General features: G+C 55.4%; 1 protein-coding gene across 4 annotated transcripts in view; it reads right to left on the reverse strand.

Annotated features, from left to right (window-relative positions):
- Positions 1–24,116, reverse strand: part of LRRC4B (leucine rich repeat containing 4B) — a 51,382-nt gene that overhangs the window by 21,292 nt on the left and 5,974 nt on the right. The window contains exons 1-2 of one of the 4 annotated variants that reach the window (XM_055370189.2): positions 18,213–18,345; positions 10,221–10,552 (exon numbers count right to left, since the gene is read on the reverse strand). In XM_055370189.2, the coding sequence (XP_055226164.1) occupies positions 10,221–10,517 (297 nt within the window). In that variant the 5' untranslated portion in view covers positions 10,518–10,552; positions 18,213–18,345. Of the gene's footprint in view, positions 1–10,220; positions 10,553–12,879; positions 13,559–18,212; positions 18,346–24,116 lie in introns of those variants that run through there. The other 3 variants (XM_055370188.2, XM_055370186.2, XM_055370187.2) reach the window with 3 other exon arrangements.

Raw genomic sequence — 24,116 nt, forward strand, 5'->3', positions numbered from 1 at the left:
CAGGCGTGAGCCACCGCGCCCGGCCCTCCCACCATTTTCTTCCTTAAAGGGCTCTAACCGGGAAAAGTCTGTCCAATCAAAAGCTCCATGTTTCATGTTGCACGCCCCTGGAGGGATCAGCCACCTGGAAAATGCGAACTAGTGGGTAATTTAAAAGCTATTCTTGGTATTTGCCTTGATAATGCACTATGGCCGGGGTTTTTATTTGGTTAGTTTGGGTTTTGTCTTGTTTTTTTTTTTTTTTTTTTTTTTTTTTGAGACAGAGTCTCGCTCTGCCACCTAGGCTGGAGTGCAGTGGCAAAATCACAGCTCACTGCGGCCTCTGCCTCCTGGCCTCATGCAATCTTCCCACCTCAGCCTCCCAGGTATCTGGGACTACAGGTGTGTGCCACCACACCTGGCTAATTTTTGTATTTTTAGTAGAGATGGGGTCTTGCTATGTTGCCCAGGCTGGTTTCAAACTCCTGAGCTCAAGCGATCCACCTGCCTTGGCCTCCCAAAGTGCTGGGATTACAGGTGTGAGCCACCGTGCTGGGATTACAGGTGCAAGCCACCGCACGCCGCCTTTTTTTTTTCGAGACAGATTCTTGCTTTGTGGCCAGGCTGGAGTGCAGTGGCACGATCTCGGCTCACTGCCACCTCTGCATCGTGGGTTCAAGCGATTCTCCTGCCTCAGCCTCCCAAGTAGCTAGGATTACAGGTGCCCGCCATCACACCCGGCTAATTTTTGTATTTTTAGTAGAGACAGGGTTTCACCATGTTGGCCAGGCTGGTCTCGAACTCCTGACCTTGTGATCCACCTGCCTTGGCCTCCCAAAGTGCTGGCATTACAGGCGTGAGCCACTGTGCCCGGCCAGGTTTTGTTTTTTGTTTTTGCAACAGAATTACCATCCTGTAGCTGCCCCACTTTGGCTGTCTGGGCCTGGCTTCTCCACACTGACTCTCAGGGTGGGACAGACATATATACCTTCTGAGGCACACGGCAAGCCCATGGGGGCTACAGCTTGCTGGGCGACCTTGGATAAGTCACTCAGAGCCTGTGCCTCCATTTCCACGTCCATAAGATGGGAGAAGTCATCCTGCCCTCACAGGAATAAATGGGGTTAGATGAGCGCTCCCTGACCCCCTGCTCCAGGTAAATGCTTTGAAATTTTTGTTTCTTTTTCCTCATTTAGGAAAAGGTGAGCAAATTCCAGTATAGCCTTTTTTTTCTTTCCAGCTTGAATAGGATTTTATACTTAATATTTTTAAAGCTTAATTTGTTCTGATTATAAAAGTTATCGGCTGGGTGTGGTGGCTCACACGTGTAATCCCAGTACTTTGGGAGGCCAAGGCGGGTGGATCACAAGGTCAGGAGTTCGAGACCAGCCTGGCCAGCATGGTGAAACCCCGTCTGTACCAAAAATACAAAAATCAGCAGGGCGTGGTGGCAGGTGCCTGTAGTCCCAGCTACTCGGGGGGCTGAGGCAGGAGAATCGCTTGAACCCAAGAGGTGGAAGTTGCAGTGAACCGAGATCGCACCACTGCACTCCAGCCTGGGGGACAGTGCGAGACTCCATCTCAAAAAAAAAAAAAAAAAAAGTTATTAAATGCTCTCACTGAAGAAAATCTAGAGAATAAAGAAAACATAAAGAAGAAATTAAATATCCCTGTAATACTAATGCAAAGAGAAAAGACCCTGTTGATCTTCCTGGGTGTTTCTCGGTCTTTTAAAATATAATGCTTAAGTTTTAAAAGTGAATTGGAGATCCTATTCACATTCTTTGAAAGCTCAGTATTACGTTTTGAGCATTTCCCCATGTCATCCACTATTATTTGAAACTCTGTTTTAAATAGCTGCATAATATTCCATTGTAATGGGCACAGTGATTCATTGAACCCAGGGGTCCGCAACCCCTAGGCCACAGACCGGTACTGGTGGGTGGCCTGTCAGGAACCAGGCTGCACAGAAGGAGGTGAGCAGCAGGCGAGCGAGCATTACTGTCTGAGCTCTGCCTCCTATCAGATCACTGGCGGCATTACATTCTCTTTTATTTAAATTACAAAAAAAAATTTTTTTGAGACAGAGTCTTGCTCTGTTGCCTAGGCTGGAGTGCAGTGGCACGATCTCAGCACACTACAACCTCCGCCTCTCAGGTTCAAGTGATTCTCCTGCCTCCTGAGTACCTGGGATTACAGACACCTGCCACCATGCCTGGCTAATTTTTGTATTTTTAGCAGAGACAGGTTTTGCCATGTTGGCCAGGCTGGTCTCGAACTCGTGACCTCAGGTGATCCACCCACCTCAGCCTCCCAAAGTACTGGGGTTACAGGCATGAGGCACCACGCTCAGCCAGCATTAGATTCTCGTAGGAACGTGAACCCTATTGTGAACTGTGCAGGCGAGGGATTTAGTTTACTTGCTCCTTATGAGAATCTAATGCTTGATGATCCATCACTGTCTCCCATCACCCCCAGATGGGACCATCTAGTTGCAGGAAAACAAGCTCAGGGCTCCCACTGATTCTACGTTATAGTGAGTAGTATAATTATTTTATTATACATTACGATGTAATAATAATAATAGAAATAAAGTGCACCGGCCGGGCGTGGTGGCTCACGCCTGTAATCCCAGCACTTTGGGAGGCCGAGGCGGGCAGATCACAAGGTCAGGAGATCAAGACCATCCTGGCTAACATGGTGAAACCCTATCTCTACTAAAAATACAAAAAAATTAGCCGGGCGTGCTGGTGGGCGCCTGTAGTCCCAGCTACTCGGGAGGCTGAAGCAGGAGAATGGCGTGAACCCGGGAGGCGGAGCTTGCAGTGAGCCGAGATGGCGCTACTGCACTCCAGCCTGGGCGAAAATGAGAGGCTCTGTCTCAAAAAAAAAGAAAAGAAAAGAAAAGAAAAATCAGCCGCGCACAGTGGCGTGTGCCTGTAATCCCAGCTACTCGGAAGGCTGAGGCAGGAGAATCGCTTGAACCCGGGAGGCGGAGGTTGCAGTGAGCCAACATTGCACCACTGCACTCCAGCCTGGTGACAGAGTGAAGCAAGACTCTATCTCAAAAAAAAAAAAAAAAAGAAAAAGAAATGCACCATAAATGTAATGCCAAAATCATCTCCTCGACACCCCAGTCCATGGAAAAATTATCTTCCATGAAACCAGTCCCTGGTGCCAAAAGGGTTGGGGACCGCTTATGTAACCGGTCCCTTGTCAGCAGGAGTTGAGGCTACTTTTAAACGTTGGTAGTTGGGCCATCCTTAAACACAACTCTTTGAAGCCCCTCTAATAATTTCCTTAGGATGGATTGGTTTGTTCCTTAAGCTGGAACCACACTTGCTTGCCATACAACCTCACAGCCGGCCCCAGAGGGGACCCAGGGCCGCCCGCTAAAAGCCTTGGGTGGATTCAGTGGTACTTTGTTAAATTAAGTACATGAATATCCTACGGCCCGGCAATTCCCTCTGGGTATATATTCCACAGAAATGATCATGCAGCTCCCAGAGGGATCCTGAGGGAGGATTTGCGGTGGGGCAGCTAGAAGCCTCCAGGACGTCCAGTCTCATCAGGAAGCAGTGGGGGACTTGGCAGATGGACGGGGGTGGGTGCCCATCAATTCTGTAGCAGCGACAGCAGCAGAGTGGACACACACAGCAATATGAACCACTCTCAGAAACACAGGCCGAGCGAACACAGTGAGACAAAGACAGCGATCTTAATGCAGCTTCATCTGCATAAATTAAGAATACGTGTACACAAAGCAACAATACCCATTTTGCAAGAACACACACAAGCAAAAAATCCACAGTAAACACATTAGGAGGACTTTCTGTGGGGAGAGGGTAAGGCGGGGATATGAGGATAAAAGGGAGGGAAGGAAGAAGGAGCCAGTCCGGTGAGGACCAGGTACCTGACTGAGGAGCGAGGAGTGGACAGGCTGGGCCCAGCCGAGGTGGTGCAGCTTCCCCCCAGGTCCCGAGGAGATGGAGGCGCAGATCTGCACCCGGTCTTCCCCAGGGGGCCAGGGCATGTGAGCTGCGGGGAGGCAGTCTCCAGGCCTCTGCCTTAAAAGGCATTTCCGGAGGCTCCAGGCTTGCAGGCCCCACCAATCTTGAAAAACAGTGGTGGGGCTGGGGGAGGGCCTCACAGAATTGCTGATTTTTTTTTTTTTTTTTTTTTGAGACGGAGTCTCGCTCTGTCACTCAGGCGGGAGTGCATTGGTACGATCTCAGCTCACTGCAGACTCCACCTCCCGGGTTCAAGCTATTCTCCTTCCTCAGCCTCCCAAGTAGCTGGGACTACAGGCATGCGCCACTATGCCTGGCTAATTTTGGTATTTTTAGTAGAGATGGGGTTTCACCATGTTGGCCAGGCTGGTCTCGAACTCCTAACCTCAGGTGATCTGCCTGCCTCAGCCTTCCAAAGTACTGGGATTACAGGCATAGCCACCGCGCCTGGCCATGATATTTTAAAAAACACATCCTCTGTCTTACTATGGGGACCACCTACTGTCTCTGTCATGTGGCAGAAGAACATTTTAACTCTCTCACCAAAGATGAATGGCAACGTTCTAGCTTCCCAGAGAGAGGCCAGCACTGTCACCCCGTGGACTTAGAGTCCCCCAAAGTCCCCGCGAGGTTCTTGCTGCCCACACTGCGCCCAGGCCAGGGGCAGGCGAGAACAGGAGTCTCCGAGCCACCCCCCAGAGCTCACGGGAGGGCGTCGCAGGGATTCGCGTCGGCTCCCACCGACAGATGGCTGCAGGCCTCTGCCAAGGATCCGGGCAGGAGCTCGGGAGCTGGCCTCCCATTCAGAGGCAAACAGCTGCTGGGCACCTCCTGCGTGCCAGGCTCGGCCCTAGGTGCTGGGGATCCGGCAGGGAACATTGCAAAGTCCCTGCCTTCATGCAGGTGGCAGCACGGCGGGGGACAGATGACAACCAAGGCGGCAGGCCACACGGGAGGCTCTCGAATCCCCAGAATTCAGCCTGCCGCTACCAATGCTTCAGTGCCAGGCCCTGGTGTGTGTGTGTGTGTGTGTCTGTGTGTGTGTGTCTCTGTATGTGTGTGTGTGTAAGGGAGAAGTATACTCAAATGAGGAAGCCACATAGAACTCACAGGGCGGTGCTTCTTTCATCATCCCTCAGACCCAGAAACTCCGCTTCTAGGAATTTATCCCAAGGGCAGAGTCCAGAACATTAGGAAGAATGAGCCAACGGATATCCCCCCGGTGTTGTTCATATCAACTCAGAAATTGGAAATAAGGAGGCCGGGCGCGGTGGCTCACGCCTGTAATCTCAGCACTTTGGGAGGCCGAGGTGGGCGGATCCCTTGAGGCCAGGAGTTCAAGACCAGCCGGGTCAATATGGTGAAACCCCGTCTCTACTAGAAAGTAAAAAAATTAGCTGAGTGTCGTGGCGGGCACCTGTAGTCTCGGCTACTCGGGAGGCTAAGGCAGGAGAATCTCCTGAACCCAGGAGGCAGAGGTTGCAGTGAGCCGAGACTGTACCACTGCACTCCAGCCTGGGTGACAGAGTGAGGCTCCATCTCAAAAAAAAAAAAAAAAAAAAAAAAGAAAAGAAAAAAGAAAAAGAAGAGCCTGGTTAAATAACAGGATGCTGGCTGGGTGTGGTGGCTTGTGCCTGTAATCCCAGAACTTTGGGAGGCCAAGGCGGGCAGATCATCTGAGGTCAGGAGTTCGAGACCAGCCTGCCCAACATGGTGAAACCCCATTTCTACTAAAAATACAAAAAATTAGCTGGGCGTGGTGGTGCGCGCCTGTAATCCCAGCTACTTGGGAGGCTGAGGCGGTAGAATCGCTTGAACGCGGGAGGCAGAGGTTGCAGTGAGCTGAGATTGCGCCATTGCACTCCAGCTTGGGCAACAAAAGCAAAACTCCATCTCAAAAAAAATAAAAAATAGGCCGGGCGCAGTGGCTCATGCCTGTAATCCCAGCACTTTGGGAGGCCGAGGCGGGCAGATCACGAGGTCAGGAGATCAAGACCATCCTGGCTAACATGGTGAAACCCCATCTCTACTAAAAATACAAAAATATTAGCTGGGTGTGGTGGCGGGCACCTGTAGTCCCAGGTACTCGGGAGGCTGAGGCAGGAGAATGGCGTGAACCCGGGAGGCGGAGCTTGCAGTGAGCCGAGATCACGCCACTGCACTCCAGCCTGGGCAACAGAGCGAGACTCCGTCTCAAAATAAATAAATAAAAAAAAATAAATAAAAATAAAAAAATAAAAAAGCTAAAACTCCACTTACAAATCAGCAGCAATTGTGTAACACACTGTGCATGAGTGGGGAGGGTGTCTGAATGCAAAGACACCGAAGCAAATGAGAGCTACCCGTGGCTGTGGGATTATGGTTGGCTTCTGTCCTCCTGTTTTTACTTAGGTATATTTTCTAGTTTTTCTCAATTAATTTATATTCATTCTGTAATAAGTAATTAAAAATACACTTATGGCTGGGTTAGGTGGTTTATACCTGTAATCCCAGCACTTTGGGAGGCCAAGGTGGGCGAATTGCTTGGGTCCAGGAATTCAAGACCAGCCTGGGAAACATAGTGAGACCCTGTCTTCATAAAAAAGAAAAAAAATCGAGACCATCCTGGCTAACACGGTGAAACCCCGTCTCTACTAAAAATACAAAAAATTAGCCGGGCGTGGTGGGTGGCGCCTGTAATCCCAGCTACTCAGGAGGCTGAGGCAGGAGAATGGCGTGAACCCAGGAGGCGGAGCTTGCAGTGAGCCAAGATCGTACCACTGCGCTCCAGCCTGGGCGACAGAGCGAAGACTCCGTCTCAAAAAAAAAAAAAAGGTCAGGCTTGGTGGCTCACGCCTGTAATCCCGGCACTTTGGGAGTCTGAGGCGGGCAGATCATCTGAGGTCGGGAGTTCGAGTCTAGCCTGACCAACATGGAGAAACCCTGTCTCTACTAAAAATACAAAATTAGCCAGGCGTGGTGGCACATGCCTGTAATCCCAGCTACTCAAGAAGGCTGAGGCAGGAGAATCACTTGAACCCAGGAGGTGGAGGTTGCAGTGAGCCGAGATCACGCCATTGCACTCCAGCCTGGGTAACAAGAGTGAAACTCCATCTCAAAAAAAAAAAAAAGAATTAGCTGTGTGTGATGGTGTCTCCCAGTAGTCCCAGCTACTCTGGAGGCTGAGGCAGGAGGATCACTTGAGCCAGGGAAGTTAAGGCTGCAGGGAGCCGTGATAGTCCCACTGCACTCCAGCCTGAGTGACAGAGTGAGACCCTGTCTCTAAAAATGAAACCATTTACATAGACACAGGAAAGAGCCAGGAAGGCATTAGAACAAAATGTAAACAGTAGTTATTTATATCTGGTGATGGAACTAGGGTGATTTTTTCAATTTTTTATTTGGATAACTAAAAAGTTATTATTATTATTATTATTATTATTTTAAGACAGGGTCTCTCTGTTGCCTGGGATGGAGTGCAGTGGTGAAATCTCAGCTCACTGCAACCTCTGCCTCCTGGTCTCAAGCAAGCCTCCCACCTCAGCCTCTTGAGTAGCTGGGACCACAGGCTCATGCCACCATACCTGGCTAATTTTTGGTTTTTTAGTGGAGATGGGGATTTGCCATGTGGCTCAGGCTGGTCTTGAACTCCTGGGCTCAAGCAATCCACCTGCCTCAGTCTCCCAAAGTGCTGGGATTACAGGCATGAGTCACCGCGCCAGGCTAAAGTTATTACTTTTTAAAGAGCCTCTGGGCCAGGCGTGGTGGCTCACGCCTGTAATCCCAGCACTTTGGGAGGCCGAGGCGGGTGGATCACCTGAGGTCAGGAGTTCGAGACCAGCCTGGCCAACCTGGTGAAACCTCGTCTCTACTAAAAATATAAAAATTTGCTGAGCGTGGCAGCAGGCGCCTGTAATCCCAGCTCCTCAAGAGACTGAGGCGGGAGACTCGCTTGAACCCGGGAGGTGGAGGTTACAATGAGCCAACATTGCGCCACTGCACTCCAGCCTGGGAGACAGAGCGAGACTCTGTCTCAAAATAAATAAATAAATAAATACAAAAATAAAGAGCCTCTGATTACCCTCGACGTGGTCCATGCCTCTTGCTGTCTGGGATGTGTCCACTGAGGGAGGTCAAGCCCACTGACCAACACTCACAACCATCCACTCTCGTGGACTGGACGAACACACCCTCCATCCATGTCTCTGGGCAGGGGTGGGTGGGGGTGGGGGCGGTGCAAGAACCCCTGGGTGGGGAGGATGAGAAATAGAGGCGTCTGGATCCCTATTGATGCTTTTCACCCTTTGACAATGTCCACCTTGGTGTGTGCTTTACCAGGTGCATGATATATGGAGGCAGCGGGCCTGTGCATGACTTATCATAAATGAACGTACGTCAGCTGGTGGTGCTCAGCACGTTTGTGGGACTGAATTGTTCACTGAGCCCCCTCGCGCCCCCACAAAGAGAAACGGGTCCAGGTTCTACGACGGGGATGTTGCCACGGCCTGGGGCTGCTGGTGAGTGGCGTGGGTGCCTCCCTGTCCCACGCTCTCCCTGGCCATTTCTGCAAAGCACGTTTCCCTGGCGTGCCGTCCCAGCCACTGGCTCCTTTTTCTCATCATTTCTTCCCCACTAGAATGTGAGCTGCCGGGGCTAGGGCTGGGCTTTGCCTGGCTCGGTCACCACCCAGGACAGGGCTTGGTGCAGAGCCGGTGCTGCCGGTGTCTGTTGAACGTCATGTGTATAAGTGGGGGAAGGATGGAGTGCAGGGAAGCCGGGGGCAGGTGCATGGGGACCGCACAGTGCGGAATGTCACCTGCTCAAGGGAGACGTGGATGGATGGGTGGAGACTGCAACTAGGGAGATGCAGGGCAGACTCAAAGCAAACTGGCAGACACGGGAGCCTGTGGGAGGTGGGTGTGGACAGAGGGACAAGGCCCTGCGGGAGCAGGGGGTGGTGATGTGACGACGCCCCTGACGTTTCTGGACCCCTTCGCTGGCCCTTGCCCCACAGCCACCAGGAAGGGACTGCTCCCCTGAGAGGTCCCCTTTCTTCCCTGAATCTGGCTCTCAGGATGGTCAGATGGGAGCAGCCAAGTCCTCCCACCCCTTCCCAGGGACAGACCAGGCAGAAAAGCAGCCACATTTCTTAGGGGAGCTGTTACATCTGGAAGACTAGATCTGGAGGGGCTGGGACCTCTGGCATCGGCACCCTCTTCTCTCCCAGCTTTACAGGCTGGAACAGGAGGAGGCTTGCTTGGAGGCAGGAGTTGGACCAAATCAGCCTGGGGTAATGATCCCCTGGGAATCACTGGCAATGCCTGGAGATATTTTTGGAACTGGGGGTGGGGTGCTACTGGCATCTAGTGGCCGGAAATGCTGGTAAACATCCTACAGCACACAGGACAGAGCCCCCCACCCTGCCCGCCAAAGGATGATAGGGCAGGCCCCAAATGTCAATAGGGCAGAGGTTGAGAAGCCCTGCTTTCTAATAGCACAGCTCTGTCCCCCCAAGCCCTCGCTTACGGCCTATCCTAATCAGAGTCATCATTAATTGAGTGGCAGCTGCCCCATCCTGAGCACCAGCCACAGGCCACCATGGCGCCAAGCACCACAGCGTTCTCAGCCTCTCTGCTCTCCAATTCTCACACCAGCTCCAGGAAATGGGGACGCAAACCCTGCACTGCCTGGCAAATGACCATGGAAATGCCTCCTGTCCTCTGACCACTCGCCAGGTGCCAGCACACAAGCTAACGCCCCAATAAGTACCAGACCCATCAGCCCTCACAGCAACACCTCAACGCAGGGGCTTGCATTGTCCCCGCTTTTCAGATGAAGAAACTGAGGCTCAGAATCATGCCGTCACCTTCCCAAGGCCACGAGAGGGTGTGGTGGTGCAGATGCCACAGAGGTCCCTGTGAAAGGGTTGCTCTCCACACCCCAAGGACTCCAGGGCTCGGCCTAGGCCAACCCGCCTGTCCTGTGCCGGGGGGGCTGGGCAGGTGGCCTGCACTTGGGCCCCGACACGGTGGCTCAGAGACAGGGAGCACTGTGCTCTCAAAGCCCGGAGGGCCTCCACTCCACCTCGGGAGCCCGGCTCCAGCTGATAGGATGCAGACCCGCAGGCCACATCCACAGGTGCCGGAGACGGGGAAGCCCCGGTGTGGGGAGGCCCAGAAGGGATGGGCTACATCTGCATGCCTCCCCAGTGTCCTCCTCCAAGGTCCCCCTCTGCCCACTGGCCCCGCATACCTGGATGCCGTTCTCTTGCAGGTTCAGGTACCGCGTGTTGACCGGGATGCTGGCTGGGACCTCGGCCAGGTCTCTCCGTGTGCAGATCACCCGGCTGGCCTGGTTGCTGCAGGAGCAGGCCACGGGGCAGGAGGTGGCCGGCGGGGAGCCCCCTCCGGCGGCAGACGTCACGGCCACTCCACCTCCACCGGCCCCCAGGGGTGGGGAGAAGAGCCAGAGGAAGAGCAATGCCCCGTGGGGCCAGGACATCCTACCGGGCGGCAGCGGGGGGCACGGGGAGCCGCGGGCACGCGCCATCCTCAATGTTCATGCTCCGCGTGGACGCTGGGGGGCTGTGGGTGGGGGAGAGATGGGGGAGAGGCTCGGTGAGGGACAGGAGCCCATGTGGCCCAGGTGCTCGCCAACACCCAGGCAGCCCCATCGCTGCCTCCCTGCCCCATGCCCAGAACAAAGGGACAGGGAGGGAGACAGCTGCCGATGGACCCACCCAGCAGGCTGGGGCAGGCAGAAGGAAGCTTGGCCCGCCTGGCCCTGCACTAGCTCATCCTCTCCGTGCTGGCAAGATTCTACACCCATTCTGCAGCAGGGAAAACTGAGGCTGGGAGAGAGGAAGTGCCTGCCTAAGGTCACTCAGCCAGTAAGTGCAGAAGTTGTCCAGATTCAAAACCCAGTTCTTTGCATGACTTCAAAAAGGTAGATACATCAGAGGAGTGAGACAGACAGACAGACAGACAAGGCGAAGGGGCAGAAAGGGGGAAGAGCAAGCGAGGTGGCGAGGACCTCGCTCCCATCCCAACACCCGCCCGGTCCCCTTGCCACCTGCGTGATCACCTGAGAGGTGGGTCCCAGCCTCCTCTCCCCTCCACTCCCTCCCCCTCTCCCCCTCCCAGGGATGTTAGCGAAGAGATGCATTTCCCCCACCCCCTGTGCCCTCAGCTAAACCGAAAGACCCTCCGCTGCACACCCTCCTGTCACTGCCCACCCTGTCCAGGCCCTGTGGGGTCCTCACAGCAGCTTCAGAGACTTGAGTCAGACTCATGGGAGAATCTGAGGGAGAGAGAGGTAAGGTGGCAGACAAGGCAACCGTGGAGGTGACAGGTGTGGGCAGGTGAAGGGAGGGCTGGGAGGCAGCAGGTTGAAGAGGGAGGAGACTGGAGCTTGTGTGTGAGGGTGGCTGGGGACCTGACGGGGGGCGGCACAGGCCGAGAGGCCACCAGCTGCACCCCCTCCTTTGCCCCGAGACTGTGGGTGCTCCAGGCAGAGACAGCCCCGATGGGACTCACGCCAGCTGCTGCCGCAGGACCAAGCTTGGTTCTCGGGGAGGGGATGGGGAAGGGAAGGGGGTCCAGGGACTCTGCCTGGGTTCTGGGAGGAAAGCAGACAGTGGGGACTCGGGTCCTCTGAGAAGAAGTCACGCTGTACCTCCCCAATCTGTCCTGCCCCGCCATTTCCATAGAACCAGAGAGGGAAAGGGGATGGGTGAGTCACAGCAACGATACCAGTAACAATAGTCTCTCCGGAACACTGGGTGAGCCCTTGCAATGCAGCAAACTGTATCCCGGTCGTCTCATGTGAGCCTCATAATGACCATAGGAGAAAGCTATTAGGATGCCCAATTTACAGATGGGGACACTGAGGCACTATGAGGGAAAACGGCCTGTCCAAGGGCACAGAGCAGGCCGGGAGGGCGCAGAGGGGGTACTTCGGCCCTGGGTCTACCCTCTGGCTCCCAGCTCTCCTTTGCAGGCAGCATCTCTGAGTACACACAAATACACCCACACCAGCAGGCCCTGCCCCAACACAGGCCAACCCCAAACCATTCCCAAGAGACCAGGAGGAGAGCAGGTCACACAAACACGCACACCGACCCACTCACACACTCAGCAGTGATGGGGCACACCCTCTCACGGTGGACTCTCAGGACCCCCCTCTCACGGTGGACTCTCAGGACCCCCGACACAGGCTCACCCCCAGGCACACGGCTATGCACACACACAGTCACTCCCTCCTCCTGCAGTTTCCAAGACCATTTTAACCCAGATAAAAATGTGTGTGCATACGTCTGTGTATCTGAGTGCATGTGTGAGAGCGAGGGCTAGACAGAGACACAGAGAGACAGAGAGAGACAGAGACAGAAGCAGAGGCAGAGAGACAGAGGGCAGGGGAAAGAGGGAGCTGGGGAGAGAAAGAGAGAGAGGTTGATTCTGTGTCCACCCGGGCTCATTTTTCTCCTGCAGGGCTGGGGCCGTGTGTCTGTGTCTGACTGTGTGAGTGCGGTGAGGGTCTTCATTTTCCTGAATGTGAACAGGGAGGTCGATGCCCAGTCCTTATCCTGGGTCTGGGCTCCCACCTCTTAAGACCCTGGCAATGATCCAGCCCACACCCTCTTAGCCAAAGGGCTGGCCCAAAGCGCAGGGCCTGGATTTGAGGCCGGGGGACCCCGCAGGGCCTGTGGGAACCCACGGCACCCACCCCGGCCTCCAGGCCTGCGGCTGCCATGTCTACCTCCGCATCTGTCCCCAGCTCTCCCGCTGCCAGCCCGCATCCCCCCACCCCCATCACGGCTTCTGCAGCGACTCGGCCTCCCTCCCCTTCCCCCCCCACCCTCCGCCATCTCCCATCCTTTTCTCCCCACAACCCCACGGTGGGGGACACTCACCCTGGTGGCTTGGCTTCCGCTGGGCCTCTCCCTGCGCCCAGGCCCCCCCCTCCACATGCCTCCGGCCAGCCGGGGTCTCTGCCTCCCCAGTTCTCCAGGGCTTCCCGTCGAGATCGTGCTGGGGGGGGCGCAGGGGCTTCTTGGGTCTCCCCGCGCCCCCCCCACTGGCCTGTCGCCCTTCCCACCCCTGGGGGGGGCTGTCCTTTGGCCACTGCAGCAGTTCTCTGCTCCCCTCCCTGCTCGCCTCCTCCGGTCTCCTTCCACCCCCTCTCCCACCTCTACCTCGACTCTCCCCCCACCGCAGCCTCCTTTCTCTCCACCCACCGACCCCAGACCCCTTCTCCTCTCTCTCTGCCCCTCTCGGTCCTCCCCCTCCGCCTCTGGTCCCCGTCCACCTCCTCTGGCCTCAACCCCCTCCTGAGTCTCCCCCCTCACAATCTTGCCTCCTTCGGGACCCCCAGGCCCCTTCTCTCCTTCTCCTCCATCTATTCCTCCCTCTTGCTCTATCCCTGTCACCCTCTCATCGGCCCTGAGCCCGTCTCAGTCAGGTTGTCTGTCTGTCCATCTGTCTTGGTCCCTTTCTCCCCGGCTCTGTCCGTCTCTCTCTTTCTCCGCGATTACAATTTCTAGTCACACGGCAGTGCAGAGCCAAGCTGTGCCTCAGCTCCCTCCCTCCCCACCCCTCCCTCCTTCTTTCTCTCCTTCTGGACGGGGAGGGCGCCTCTCCTCCCTCCTCCTCAGCCTCCCTTCCCTGCGCCGCCTGGGGGAGGCCTCCCCCTCCCCCGCTAATCAAAGGCTCCGTTATCTAATTAACCCATTGGTTCTGGGCAGCCGAGGAGGCAGCCGAGGAAGGTCGGGGGAAGCGGGGGAGGAAGGTTGCCGGCTAGGCTGCCCAAGAAAGGGGGGTGGTTGGGCCGTGCCAAGCCGGAGCCTCGTGGCACACAGACAGCCTCGTTGGCTGCATGACCGGGCTGGGCCACCGCTGACCCCCTCGCCCCCACTTCCAGCCAAAACCCCCCAGCATCACACCCCCCACCGGGTCTAGGCACACAATCTTGCCCAGCGTTTTCCTGCAGATGCCCCTGTACCCCAGGAACTCCTTTGAACCCCCACCATGCCACACAGCCTTTACTCCAACCCTGATATACCACACCTGATATACCGGCACTGGAACCTGTGCCCTGCACCGTCACCCCGTCCCGTGGCTGAGGGCCAGCCCCTCTCCATGCCACAAAGGCCCCCACCCCTAGAGGAACCCCTCTCCCTTGGACCTTAGCCAGATCCTGACATCCACCTCCTGACACACTTCTGCAAAATCTGCAGGGCAGCCACGTTCATTCATTCAACTTATCTGCCCATCCATCCGTCCATCCATCCATCCACCCATCCGTCCATCCATCTGTCCATCCGTCCATCCATCCATCCATCCATCCATCCATCCGCCCATCCGTCCATCCATCCGCTCATCCGTCCATCCATCCGTCTATCCATCCGTCCTTCCATCCGTCCTCCCATTCATCCACCCACCCACCCACCCACCCATCCATCCATCCATCCATCCATCCATCCATCCATCCGTCCACCCATCCATCCTTCCATCCGTCTGTCCAGCAAATGTCTACCCAGTCCCTGCTATGTGCTAGACACTAGCCCAGGACACCCATGGGCCACAAAAGGCACCTCTCGAGAGTGGGGCACATTGGTGAGTGCCGAGAGGCCTGGGTTTGAGTCCTGACTCTGCTGCCACTTCCCGTGTAACCTCGGGCCGGTGGCTTATTCTCCCAAGCTGCAGTTCCCTCCACTGTGAAACAGGGATAATGAGAGTATCTGCCTCCTAGGGCCACTGTGGGGATTAAATCGCTAAATCCTTGGTAAAGAGTTCTGTCTTCACAACATATGCGGAATCAGACCCCAGAATCAGAGGATCTTTCTCCCCACGCCCAGGCTACTTCCCTGACCTGGCTCCCATCTCCCTCTTGAACGATTACAGTGTCCTCCCCTCCAGCCTCCCCATTTCTGCCTTCACCCCCACTCCCTGTGCGTTCCCCACGGGCAGCGAGGGGTATCCTGTCAACACCCCATGGACCCTGCCCCGCCTCTGCTCCACAGCCTTCCACAGCTCCCGTCCCACTCAGAGCAGAGGTGAGGACTTCACCGCGGTTTTCAGGCCCCCACTCTCCACCCCAGCTCCTCCACTGACCTCATCGCTTCCCTCCTCCCCCTGCTCACTCGCTGTTTCCAGAACAGGCCGTGCACACCCCGGCCCCAGGGCCTTTGCACCTGCTCTTCCCTTTTCCTGGAATGCTCTTCGCCGGTTGTCCACAGGGCTCTTGCCCTGCTCTCTATCAGGTCCGTGCTCCAATGCTACCTTCTCAGTGAGGCCGTCCTGACCGCCCCGCATCGAACAGCACCCCTATCCCTCTCCGGAACCTTCTCTGTTTCGTTTTTCTCCATGACATTTATCAGCATCTGAGCTTTTATATGGGTCCGTGCGCTTGAACGCAAGTTTCCCGAGGGCAGTCAGTTTGTGACTATTTGGTTCCCAGGACCCACAACAGTGCTGGGCACATGGCAGTTGCTCACCAAACACTGGGTGCAGGGACGGATGGGTACGTTATCATCACTGTGAGTCTATTTCCCCCCACGCTCACACACAGATACCCCCACTCTCCGTTCTGCACACCGAGCCAGGCCGCACTGCAATAGCTGCACAATGCAGGCTCCCAGCCCTGGACACCCTCGGTCCCCAGGTCCCCTTCCATCCCAGGAGGCCTGCTGGCAGAGGCAGCACCTTTTTTTTTTTTTTTTTTTTTTTGAGACAGAGTCTCACTCTGTTGCCCAGGCTGGAGTGCAGTGGCACGATCTCAGCTCACTGCAACCTCTACCTCCTGGGTTCAAGCAATTCTCCTGCCCCAGCCTCCTGAGTAGCTGAGACTACAGGCGCTCACCACCACCCCGGCTAATTTTTGAATTTTAAGTTAGAATCGGGGGTTTCACCATGTGGGCCAGGCTGGTCTTGAACTCCTGACCTCCAGTGATCCACCTGCCTTGGCCTCCCAAAGTGCTGGGATGACAGGTGTAGGCCACCGTACCTGGCCGAGGAAGCACATCTCATGTCAGCTGGACACCAATGTCCCGGGTCACCCTCCATTACCTGAGTCACCCTCCATGCCCCAGCACCACCCGGATGGCTAAGTCCCAGATACTACACCTCAGGTTCCAAACGGGAGGTCCCCAGCGCAGCTCCGTGCACCCAGAGGAAAGCTACCACTCTGCCCAAACCTCAGACACCACCTGCGTGAGCTACACTCCTGGATACAGCTGCATACTGAGAGGGCACCTGGCCCCAGTTGTCCCCAGATAGAGCCCTCTGACCTGGATAACAGGAATGCTGGCTAACCTCATCTCTTCCGCACACACATCTGACTTGCGTGAACTCACTGAATAATGACACCACCAAAGGTGGTAACGTCCAACACACATCTGGCACTGACTGGGCACCATTCTGGGAGCTTTACTTGCATTAGCCACCGCAGTTTGCATCAACCCTCTGAGAGAAGACTGCTATTACACCCAGTTCCCAGCTAGCAAAGCTGAGACACACAGAGGTACTGTTAGTTGCCTAATGGGAAAAACACGGCTAGGAAGTGGCCCCTCCTAGGTCAGCCTCGCCAGAGTCCAGGGGCCCCAAAGACCCCCAAGTTTGGCCTGACAGCAGCAACAATTCCCATGGAGGTTGCCTGTGTGTGGGGGGCAGGGTGCAGGCAAGGCCACAGGCATGCTGAACAGCCACCCTTCCTCAGCCCCTGCAGTCACCCGCACTGCACAGGATATCACATGCCTGACACCCCACCACAGCTTCACGCCCGGCTGGCAGAGGCTCCATGGACTGCCCTCTGCCCCCACGCACCCCTAGTAGTGATGGGAAATACTGATTACATGTGGGTGCCATGCTATCCACTCCTCAAGCTGCTGGCTTCTCCCCACGGCCCTGGGAGGAAGGGATGGTTCTTGTGCCCATTTTACAGATTCAGAGGTGAGAGGCACTTGCCAAAGGTTACACAGCCCTCCAGCAGCACAGCCGGCATTGGAACCCCAGTCCCAGAACTTAGCCAGGTCACCACGGTTGCCTCTCCCACCGCAGCTGCCCCGGGAGAGGACCCATCACAAGGGTACACCTGTTCTCCCTCACCTGGTGCAAGGAACAAGCCAGAGGTGCAGACACAGAAGGACCCCAAAGAGGAGAAGTACGAGGGGCAGAGAGTGGCAGAGTCACAGGGAGACAGACACAGGCATACAAAGGGGCATGAAAGGGGCAGGAGGACAGGAGGCCCCGAGATGGAGCTGAGATCCAGGGGAAGGCAGAGGCTGGGAGGGCCCGGGCACTCGAGGCGTGAAGCTGAGTCCTCACCGGCTTCGCCATCCTCCCCAGCCCCAGCTCTGAGAGAGCTCAGGCACTGTGCCTGGGAGGATTCAGGCAGATGGCAGATCGGAAACTCGGGGACCCAGGAGAGGCGGGGTGAGGAGAAATGGGAGGCAGGGAACGTTCCTGTCAGGCGCACTCATTTTTTGGGGTGGGGGTGGGGGGGTAAATTCAGACGGTCAGAGGGAAGATAGGAAATTGACTACCATTGCAGCAAGAGGCCTGGAGGTTAGAGCTAGAGAAGAACTTCCCCACTGCGAGGGACTGGGGCAGAAGTGGAGCCTGGAGCCCAGAGGGTGGAGAGGGATTGAAGCCGGGGAGGGATGAGCCCTTCTGTCCCTGGAAGCCGGTCCTATGGGAGAGACCTGGGTTCAGGGGGAGGGGACAGGCAGCGCTGGCGTTCTGAGCCAATCCATGTCCTGAATGCTTTCAAAATAAAAGCAGCCCCACAGCCCCAAGAATTGTCAGGCTTCTATGTCTGGAGGTAGAAGAACCTCAGGGAAAGGGCAGTCCAGGCCCCCTAGGAGCTGCTAATGAGGATGCAGGACTAGGGGCTTGGCTCAGCTCACGAATTTCCTGGGCCACTGGCCACTGGGCAGCAGGACCAACAGGCGGCCCGTGCAGTGGGGGTGCAGTCGGGGTGGGGGTGAGGTGCAGTGGGTGGGGGTGAGGTGGTGACTTGCTTGGAGGGGGGCTGTCCTTTCCCGTGCAGCCACGCCGGCCTCCCCCAGGCTCCTCCCACCCACCAGGCGCCTCCCACCCAGGCTCTTCCCATCCACACCAGGCCCGTTCCCCTGAGGGGACTTTGCCCCTGCTGTGCCCTCGGCCAGCCGGGGGTGCTCTTCCTGGGGTCAGGGGGGCTCTGCGTTCCCACGACACCTCCAGGAGGTCTTCTTTGAGCTCCCCCTACCGTCCGTATCCCTTGCACTTCCTTTTCTTCACAGCTCGTGTCACGGCCACCCAGCACCTGATGCTCGGTGATTTGTTCCTGCGTTCATTGCCTGCCTTCCTGCTAAGAGGAGAGCTCCTGAGGGCTTTGCCGGGGCGTCCACGGCTGCATCCTCACGGCCTGCCAGCAGCGCTGGCCCCTCCGAGCCTCAGTATTTGCTGCAGGAACGAGCGAGCCAGCGCCCCCTACCGGCAGTTCCTCTGCTGGCACCCGAGGCAAGGAGCCCTGTGTCTCTAGGGCGGCAAGTGTGGGGGTGGGGGAGCCGTCCGAGGGCTAAGTGAGAGGGCGGGCACAGGGTGGGCCCCGGAACGTCCAGGAGGAAAGCCGGGAGGAGGGAATGTCGAGCTGTTACAGAGGCCGTGGCAATGGGCCGGGGGCGGGGGGCCCTCCTTCCTCTCACATCGGGCTGTGACAACAGAGGGGCAGGCTCAGCTCTGGTGGGTGAAGGACCCCTCTGAGTGGACTGGAGCGGGGCGGCTGGAGGCCAGGGAGGAGCTGCGCCAGGGGTCCGGGGGTAGAGGATGAGGCCGCGGCTGGAGCCAGGGGGATGGAGAGAAGGGAAAGAGTGAACAGATAAAGCAAATTTGTAAAAGTGGCAGAACCTGGAGGCGGTGTAGGAGGTGAGGGAGAGGGAGGAGCCAGGCTCTTCTTATAGATCTGGGGTCAAATTCCAAAAGCCAGAAGAGGATGTGGGGCGGGAAGCAGTTACGGGGAGAAGAGAATGCAAAAATCCCTGCCACAGGCCCCCCAGCCCCAGTCTCCACTCACAGGCGGTGCCTCGCTCTGGTCACACCCACAGGGCAGCAGGGGAGCTGGGGACACACCGCCCACCTGGCTCCCGTCCAGTCCCTGGCTGTGCCACTTTGGGCCAGCTGCAGCCTCTCTGATGATGCTGCACGGGGCTGTGGCAAGGGGGCCCAAGTAGGGCCTGGCACACAGCAAGTGACCAGCAAGTGACACATAGGACTTGGAGCCTGGCTGGAAGCCAGGAAAAGGAGAAACCTGGGCTCCGACCCCCTGGTGCTGCCAATTTTCCGCTAGGAACAGTACCCTGTGGCCACTCAGTTTCCTCATCAGAGAAATGGGAATTAACAGCAGGTTTCAGAAGAGGGCTGGGAGGGCTGGGTCGGGGGCGGTGGGGACCCAGGAAGGGCTGAGGTGAGCTATTTACCAGCCAGCGGAGGACTACACTTGACCCTTGAAGGACAGGGGTTTGAATTGTGTGGTCCACTTATATGTGGACTTTCTCCTGCTTCTGCCACTCCCGAGACAGCAAGACAACCGCCCCCTCCTCCCGCTCACAGCCTACTCAACGTGAAGACAATCAGGGGAGCCCGTTACGATGATACACTCCACTCAGTGGCTAGTAAATGTATTTTCTCTTCCTTAGCATTTTCTCAATAACATTTTCTTTTCTCTAGCTTACTTTATTGTCAGAATTCAGGATAGAATACATTTAACATGAATGTGTTAACTGACTGTTTATGTTATTGGTAGGGTGTCCAATCAACAGAACACTATTAGGAGTTAAGTTTTAGGGGAGTCAAAAGTTACAGGCAGATTTTCAACTGCACAGGGGGCTGGCACCCCTAGCCCCCAAGTTGGTCAGAGGTCAACTGTATACATACATACACACACACACACACACACATATACACACACACATACATACATACACACACACACATCACACAAATTTCTGCTGGAGTGCAGTGGCATGATCTCAGCTCACTGCAGCCTCCACCTCCCAGGCCCAGGTGATCCTCCCACCTCAGCCTCCCAAGTAGCTGACTACAGGTGTGGACCACTACACCCAGCTAATTTTTTTGTATTTTTGTAGAGATAGACTTTTGCCATGTTGCCCAGGCTGGTCTCAAACTCTCGGCCTCAAACAATCCTCCTGCCTCAGCCTCCCAAAGTGCTGGATTATAAGTGTGAGCCACGGCACCCGGCTGTATTTCAATATATCAGTGCATCACCGTCAAATAGACTCTCTGCAATGATGCACATGTTCTCTCCGTGCCGTCCAGCACTGGCGGCCACCAGCCACACGAGGCTACGGAGCACCTGACATATGTCGAGAATGAGCAGGGACTGAATTCTTCATTTGACTTGATGTGACTGTTGGTGCTCATGCATGGCAGTGGCTGTGGCAGCTACTGTGTTGGACAGCATGGATCTAACCACTGATCCTGCTTGGAACTGCTTCTGCCTGAGTCCCTGAAGTGCCGCTCCGTCTGCTCCTTGGCCCTGCCCAGCTACCTCACAGGGCTCTTATGGGACTCATGGAGAAGCCAGGGAGATCACAGCCGGAGAAACGGAATGTTATGGAGAGTGCGAGGCCCGAGCACCTGACCAGCGCTGCCTTGGTTGCCTGTGCCAGGCCTGCGCTGTGGGAGCCGCCTGCAAGAGCTCATTCGGTCCCCGCAAGGGGCCCATGGCGAGAGCTGCTGCTGCCCATTTTACAGAAGGGCACACTGAGGCACTGCCATACCCATGGATAGCCAGATTTGGGTAGGCTTTGAGATAAAAACTGAACTTCCAAAAAAAAAAAGCAAAAGAAAAGAGGGCCGGGCGTGGTGGCTCACGCCTGTAATCCCAGCACTTTGGGAGGCCAAGGTGGGCGGATTACCTGAGGTCAGGAGTTTGAGACCAGCCTGACCAACATGCTGAAATTCCACCTCTACTAAAAATACAAAATTAGTCGTGCCTGGTGGCGGGCGCCCGTAATCCCACCTACTGGGGAGGCTGAGAAAGGGGAATTACTTGAACCGAGGAGGCAGAGGTTGCAGTGAGCTGAGATGGCGCCACTGCACTCCAACCTGGGCAACAGAGCGAGACTCTGTCTGAAAAAAAGGAAAGAAAAAAACTGAACTTCCAGGTCCCTGGACTGTGATTCTGTGCTGGGATGGGGCGGCTTAACACCCCTGAACTGAATTCACCCCAGAAGAGAACTGGGCCCTGGCCTGGCATTGGTGGTTTTTACAACAGTATTTGTTGCCAAGGCTCGGGCAGTGGGGCGTGAGAGCGAGTTTGCAGGTTGGGAGGGGCGTGGCCCCCGCCAGCTCCAGTCATAGGGGTCCTGCCTAGGAAGGACGCTGATCCGATCTGTTTTCTCTCACAGGGTTGTGCATAGTTATTTTGTTTACAACAAAAGGGTGCTGCTAAAAGTCATAAAAAGCTGAAAACTATGTGAACTGGAGCAATGCTTCTCAGACATGAATGTGTGTCCAGCTGTCTGGGAATCTTGTTAAGAGGCAGATTCTGGCCAGGCGCAGTGGCTCACGCCTGTAATCCCAGCACTCTGGGAGGCTGAGGCGGGCAGATCACTTGAGGTCAGGAGTTTTGACACCAGCCTGACCAACATGGTGAAACCCTGTCTCTAATAAAAATACAAAAATTAGGTGGGCATGGAGGCACCTGCCTGTAGTTCCAGCTACTCGGGAGGCTGAGGCAGGAGAATCGCTTGAACCCGGGAGGCGGAGGTTGCAGTGAGCCAAGATCTCACCACTGTACTCCAGCCTCGGTGACAGAGTGAGATTCTGTCTCAAAATAACAATAACAATAACAAAAAACTGCAGATTCTGCATCGCCATATCTAGGGTGAGGCTGTCATTCTGTTTCCCAGGGGATGCAGGTCTCACAGCAAGGGGTTGAAGGGTCTCTAAGTGCCCATCTCACTCCTATATTCCATTTCGGGATGAAGAATGAAGCCCCCTCCTCTCCTCTCCGGAGCTCTGTATAGGGGTGTAGCTCAAGGCGGGCCTTGGAATCAACTAGACCTGGGTTTGAACCTCAGCTGCCACAGTTACTAGCCATGTTGGCTTGCAAAGGGAACTTCACCCCTCAGGACCTTGGTCTGCTCACCTGTAGGTGGGGAAGGTCTGATATCTGTGATGAGTTTAGGGAAATGCCTGGGGCATAAAAGGAAAATGCTCAGTGAACTTATTCCAGGATCCAGAAGATCCTCCTTCTCCTCGTCTACCTCATCACACCGTCCTGTGAAGAGGAAGGATGGAGAGGTGGAAAGAGTGCTGGTGTTGAGGAAAACTGGGTTCAAACTCTGGCTGGCCACTTTCTCCCTGTGTCCCCCGCCCCAGGCTCCGCCTTGCAGTCTGTGAAGATAATGACACCTATTAATAGCTTGTTGGGGTTCCTGGTGACCATGTACAGTGCTTGACACTTAAGTGACAGCTACATTAAAAGTTATCATTTATTATTGGCCGGGTGCAGTGGCTCACGCCTGTAATCCCAGCACTTTGGGAGGCCGAGACGGGCGGATCGCTTGAGGTCAGGAGTTCGAGACCAGGCCGGCCAACACAGTGAAACCCTCATCTCTACTAAAAATACAAAAAATTAGCCAGGTGCGGTGGTGCGTGCCTGTAATCCCAGCTACTCAAGAGGTTGAGACAGGAGAATCGCTTGAACCTGGGAGGTGGAGGTTGCAGTCAGCCAGGATAGCACCACTGCACTCCAGCCTGGGTGACAGAGCGAGACTCCGTCTTAAAAAAACAAAAAAAGTTATTTATTCTTAGGGGTCAGAAGAACAAACAGTTTTCCCATTCCATGACTCAGCCCCCTCCCCACCCAACCCTGCCACTTCTCTGCCATTGTAAATCCAGCATTTCTGGCTGGATCAAAACCACTCATCTGTCAAGGAGTGGGGGGCCCATGGGATCACATTTGAGGTCTTTGCCCTTCCCGCAACAAGATCCTACAACCCCCACGTCGGTGAGGGCTGATTCTCTACTGTGAGAATCAGCATGGGGAGTCCTTTCCCTTCTGGTGCTTGAGAGGCATAAACAAGATTGAGAACCTGACAGCCCCTAAGTTATAGCAGCTTCAATGCCTTCAAAAGTCTAGACTTGTTGGCCGTGGTGGCTCATGCCTGTAATCCCAGCACTTTGGGAGGCCAAGGCAAGAGGATCGCATGAGCTCAGGAATTCCAGACCAGCCTGGGCAACATAGTGAGAACCCCCTCTCTACAAAAAATACAAAAATTAGCTGGGTGTGGTGGTGCACGCCTGTAATCCCTGCTACTTGGGAGGCTGAGGCGGGAGGATCGCTTGAGCCCAGGAGGTCAAGGCTGCAGTGAGCCTTGTGCCCCTGCACTTCAGCATGGGTAACGGCGCAAGACCCTGTTCTCCCCCAACCCCAAAAGTCTAACCTTCTATGAGTGTATTGTTATTAACAACCTAATTATTGTGATTATTAACAATTTTATGGCCCAGTGCAGTGGCTCACACCTGTAATCCCAGCACTTTGGGAGGCTGAGGCAGGTGGGTCACTTGTGGTCAGGAATTTGAGACCAGCCTAGCCAACACAGTGAAACGGTGTCTCTACCATAAAATACAAATAAATAAACAAATAAATAAATAAATAAGCCAGGTGTAGTAGTGATGTGTGCCTGTAGTCCCAGCTACTCAGGAGGCTGAGGCAGGAGAATTGCTTGAACCCAGGAGGCAGAGGTTGCAGTGAGCCGAGATCGCGCCACTGCACTCTAGCCTGGGCGACAGAGTGAGACCCTGTCTCAAAAAAAAAAAAAAAAAAATTGAATTTCCACTTCTAGGGCCCAATGGACCAGTGCATTCTCCTCTCTTGGCCTCAGTTTCCCCCTCTGTAAAGCAATAGTCTCATGGAGGGAGGCGACCTGCAGGGCGGCCCACACCAGGGTTTGGAGTCCCGGCTCTGCTATTTCTAGGTGTACTATTTTGGGCAAGGGACCCCACCTCTCTGGGCCTCAGTTTCCCCATCTGTCAAACCAGGGATGATGACTGTGCCTCCTTGCAGGGTTGCCCGAGGAATACATGGAAAAAATCCACATAAGAGGCTGAGCACTGAGCCTGGCTCGTGGCATGCTCTCCA

The sequence above is a fragment of the Gorilla gorilla genome, chromosome 20, assembly GCF_029281585.2.
Source record: "Gorilla gorilla gorilla isolate KB3781 chromosome 20, NHGRI_mGorGor1-v2.1_pri, whole genome shotgun sequence".
Taxonomy (NCBI): Eukaryota; Metazoa; Chordata; class Mammalia; order Primates; family Hominidae; genus Gorilla; species Gorilla gorilla.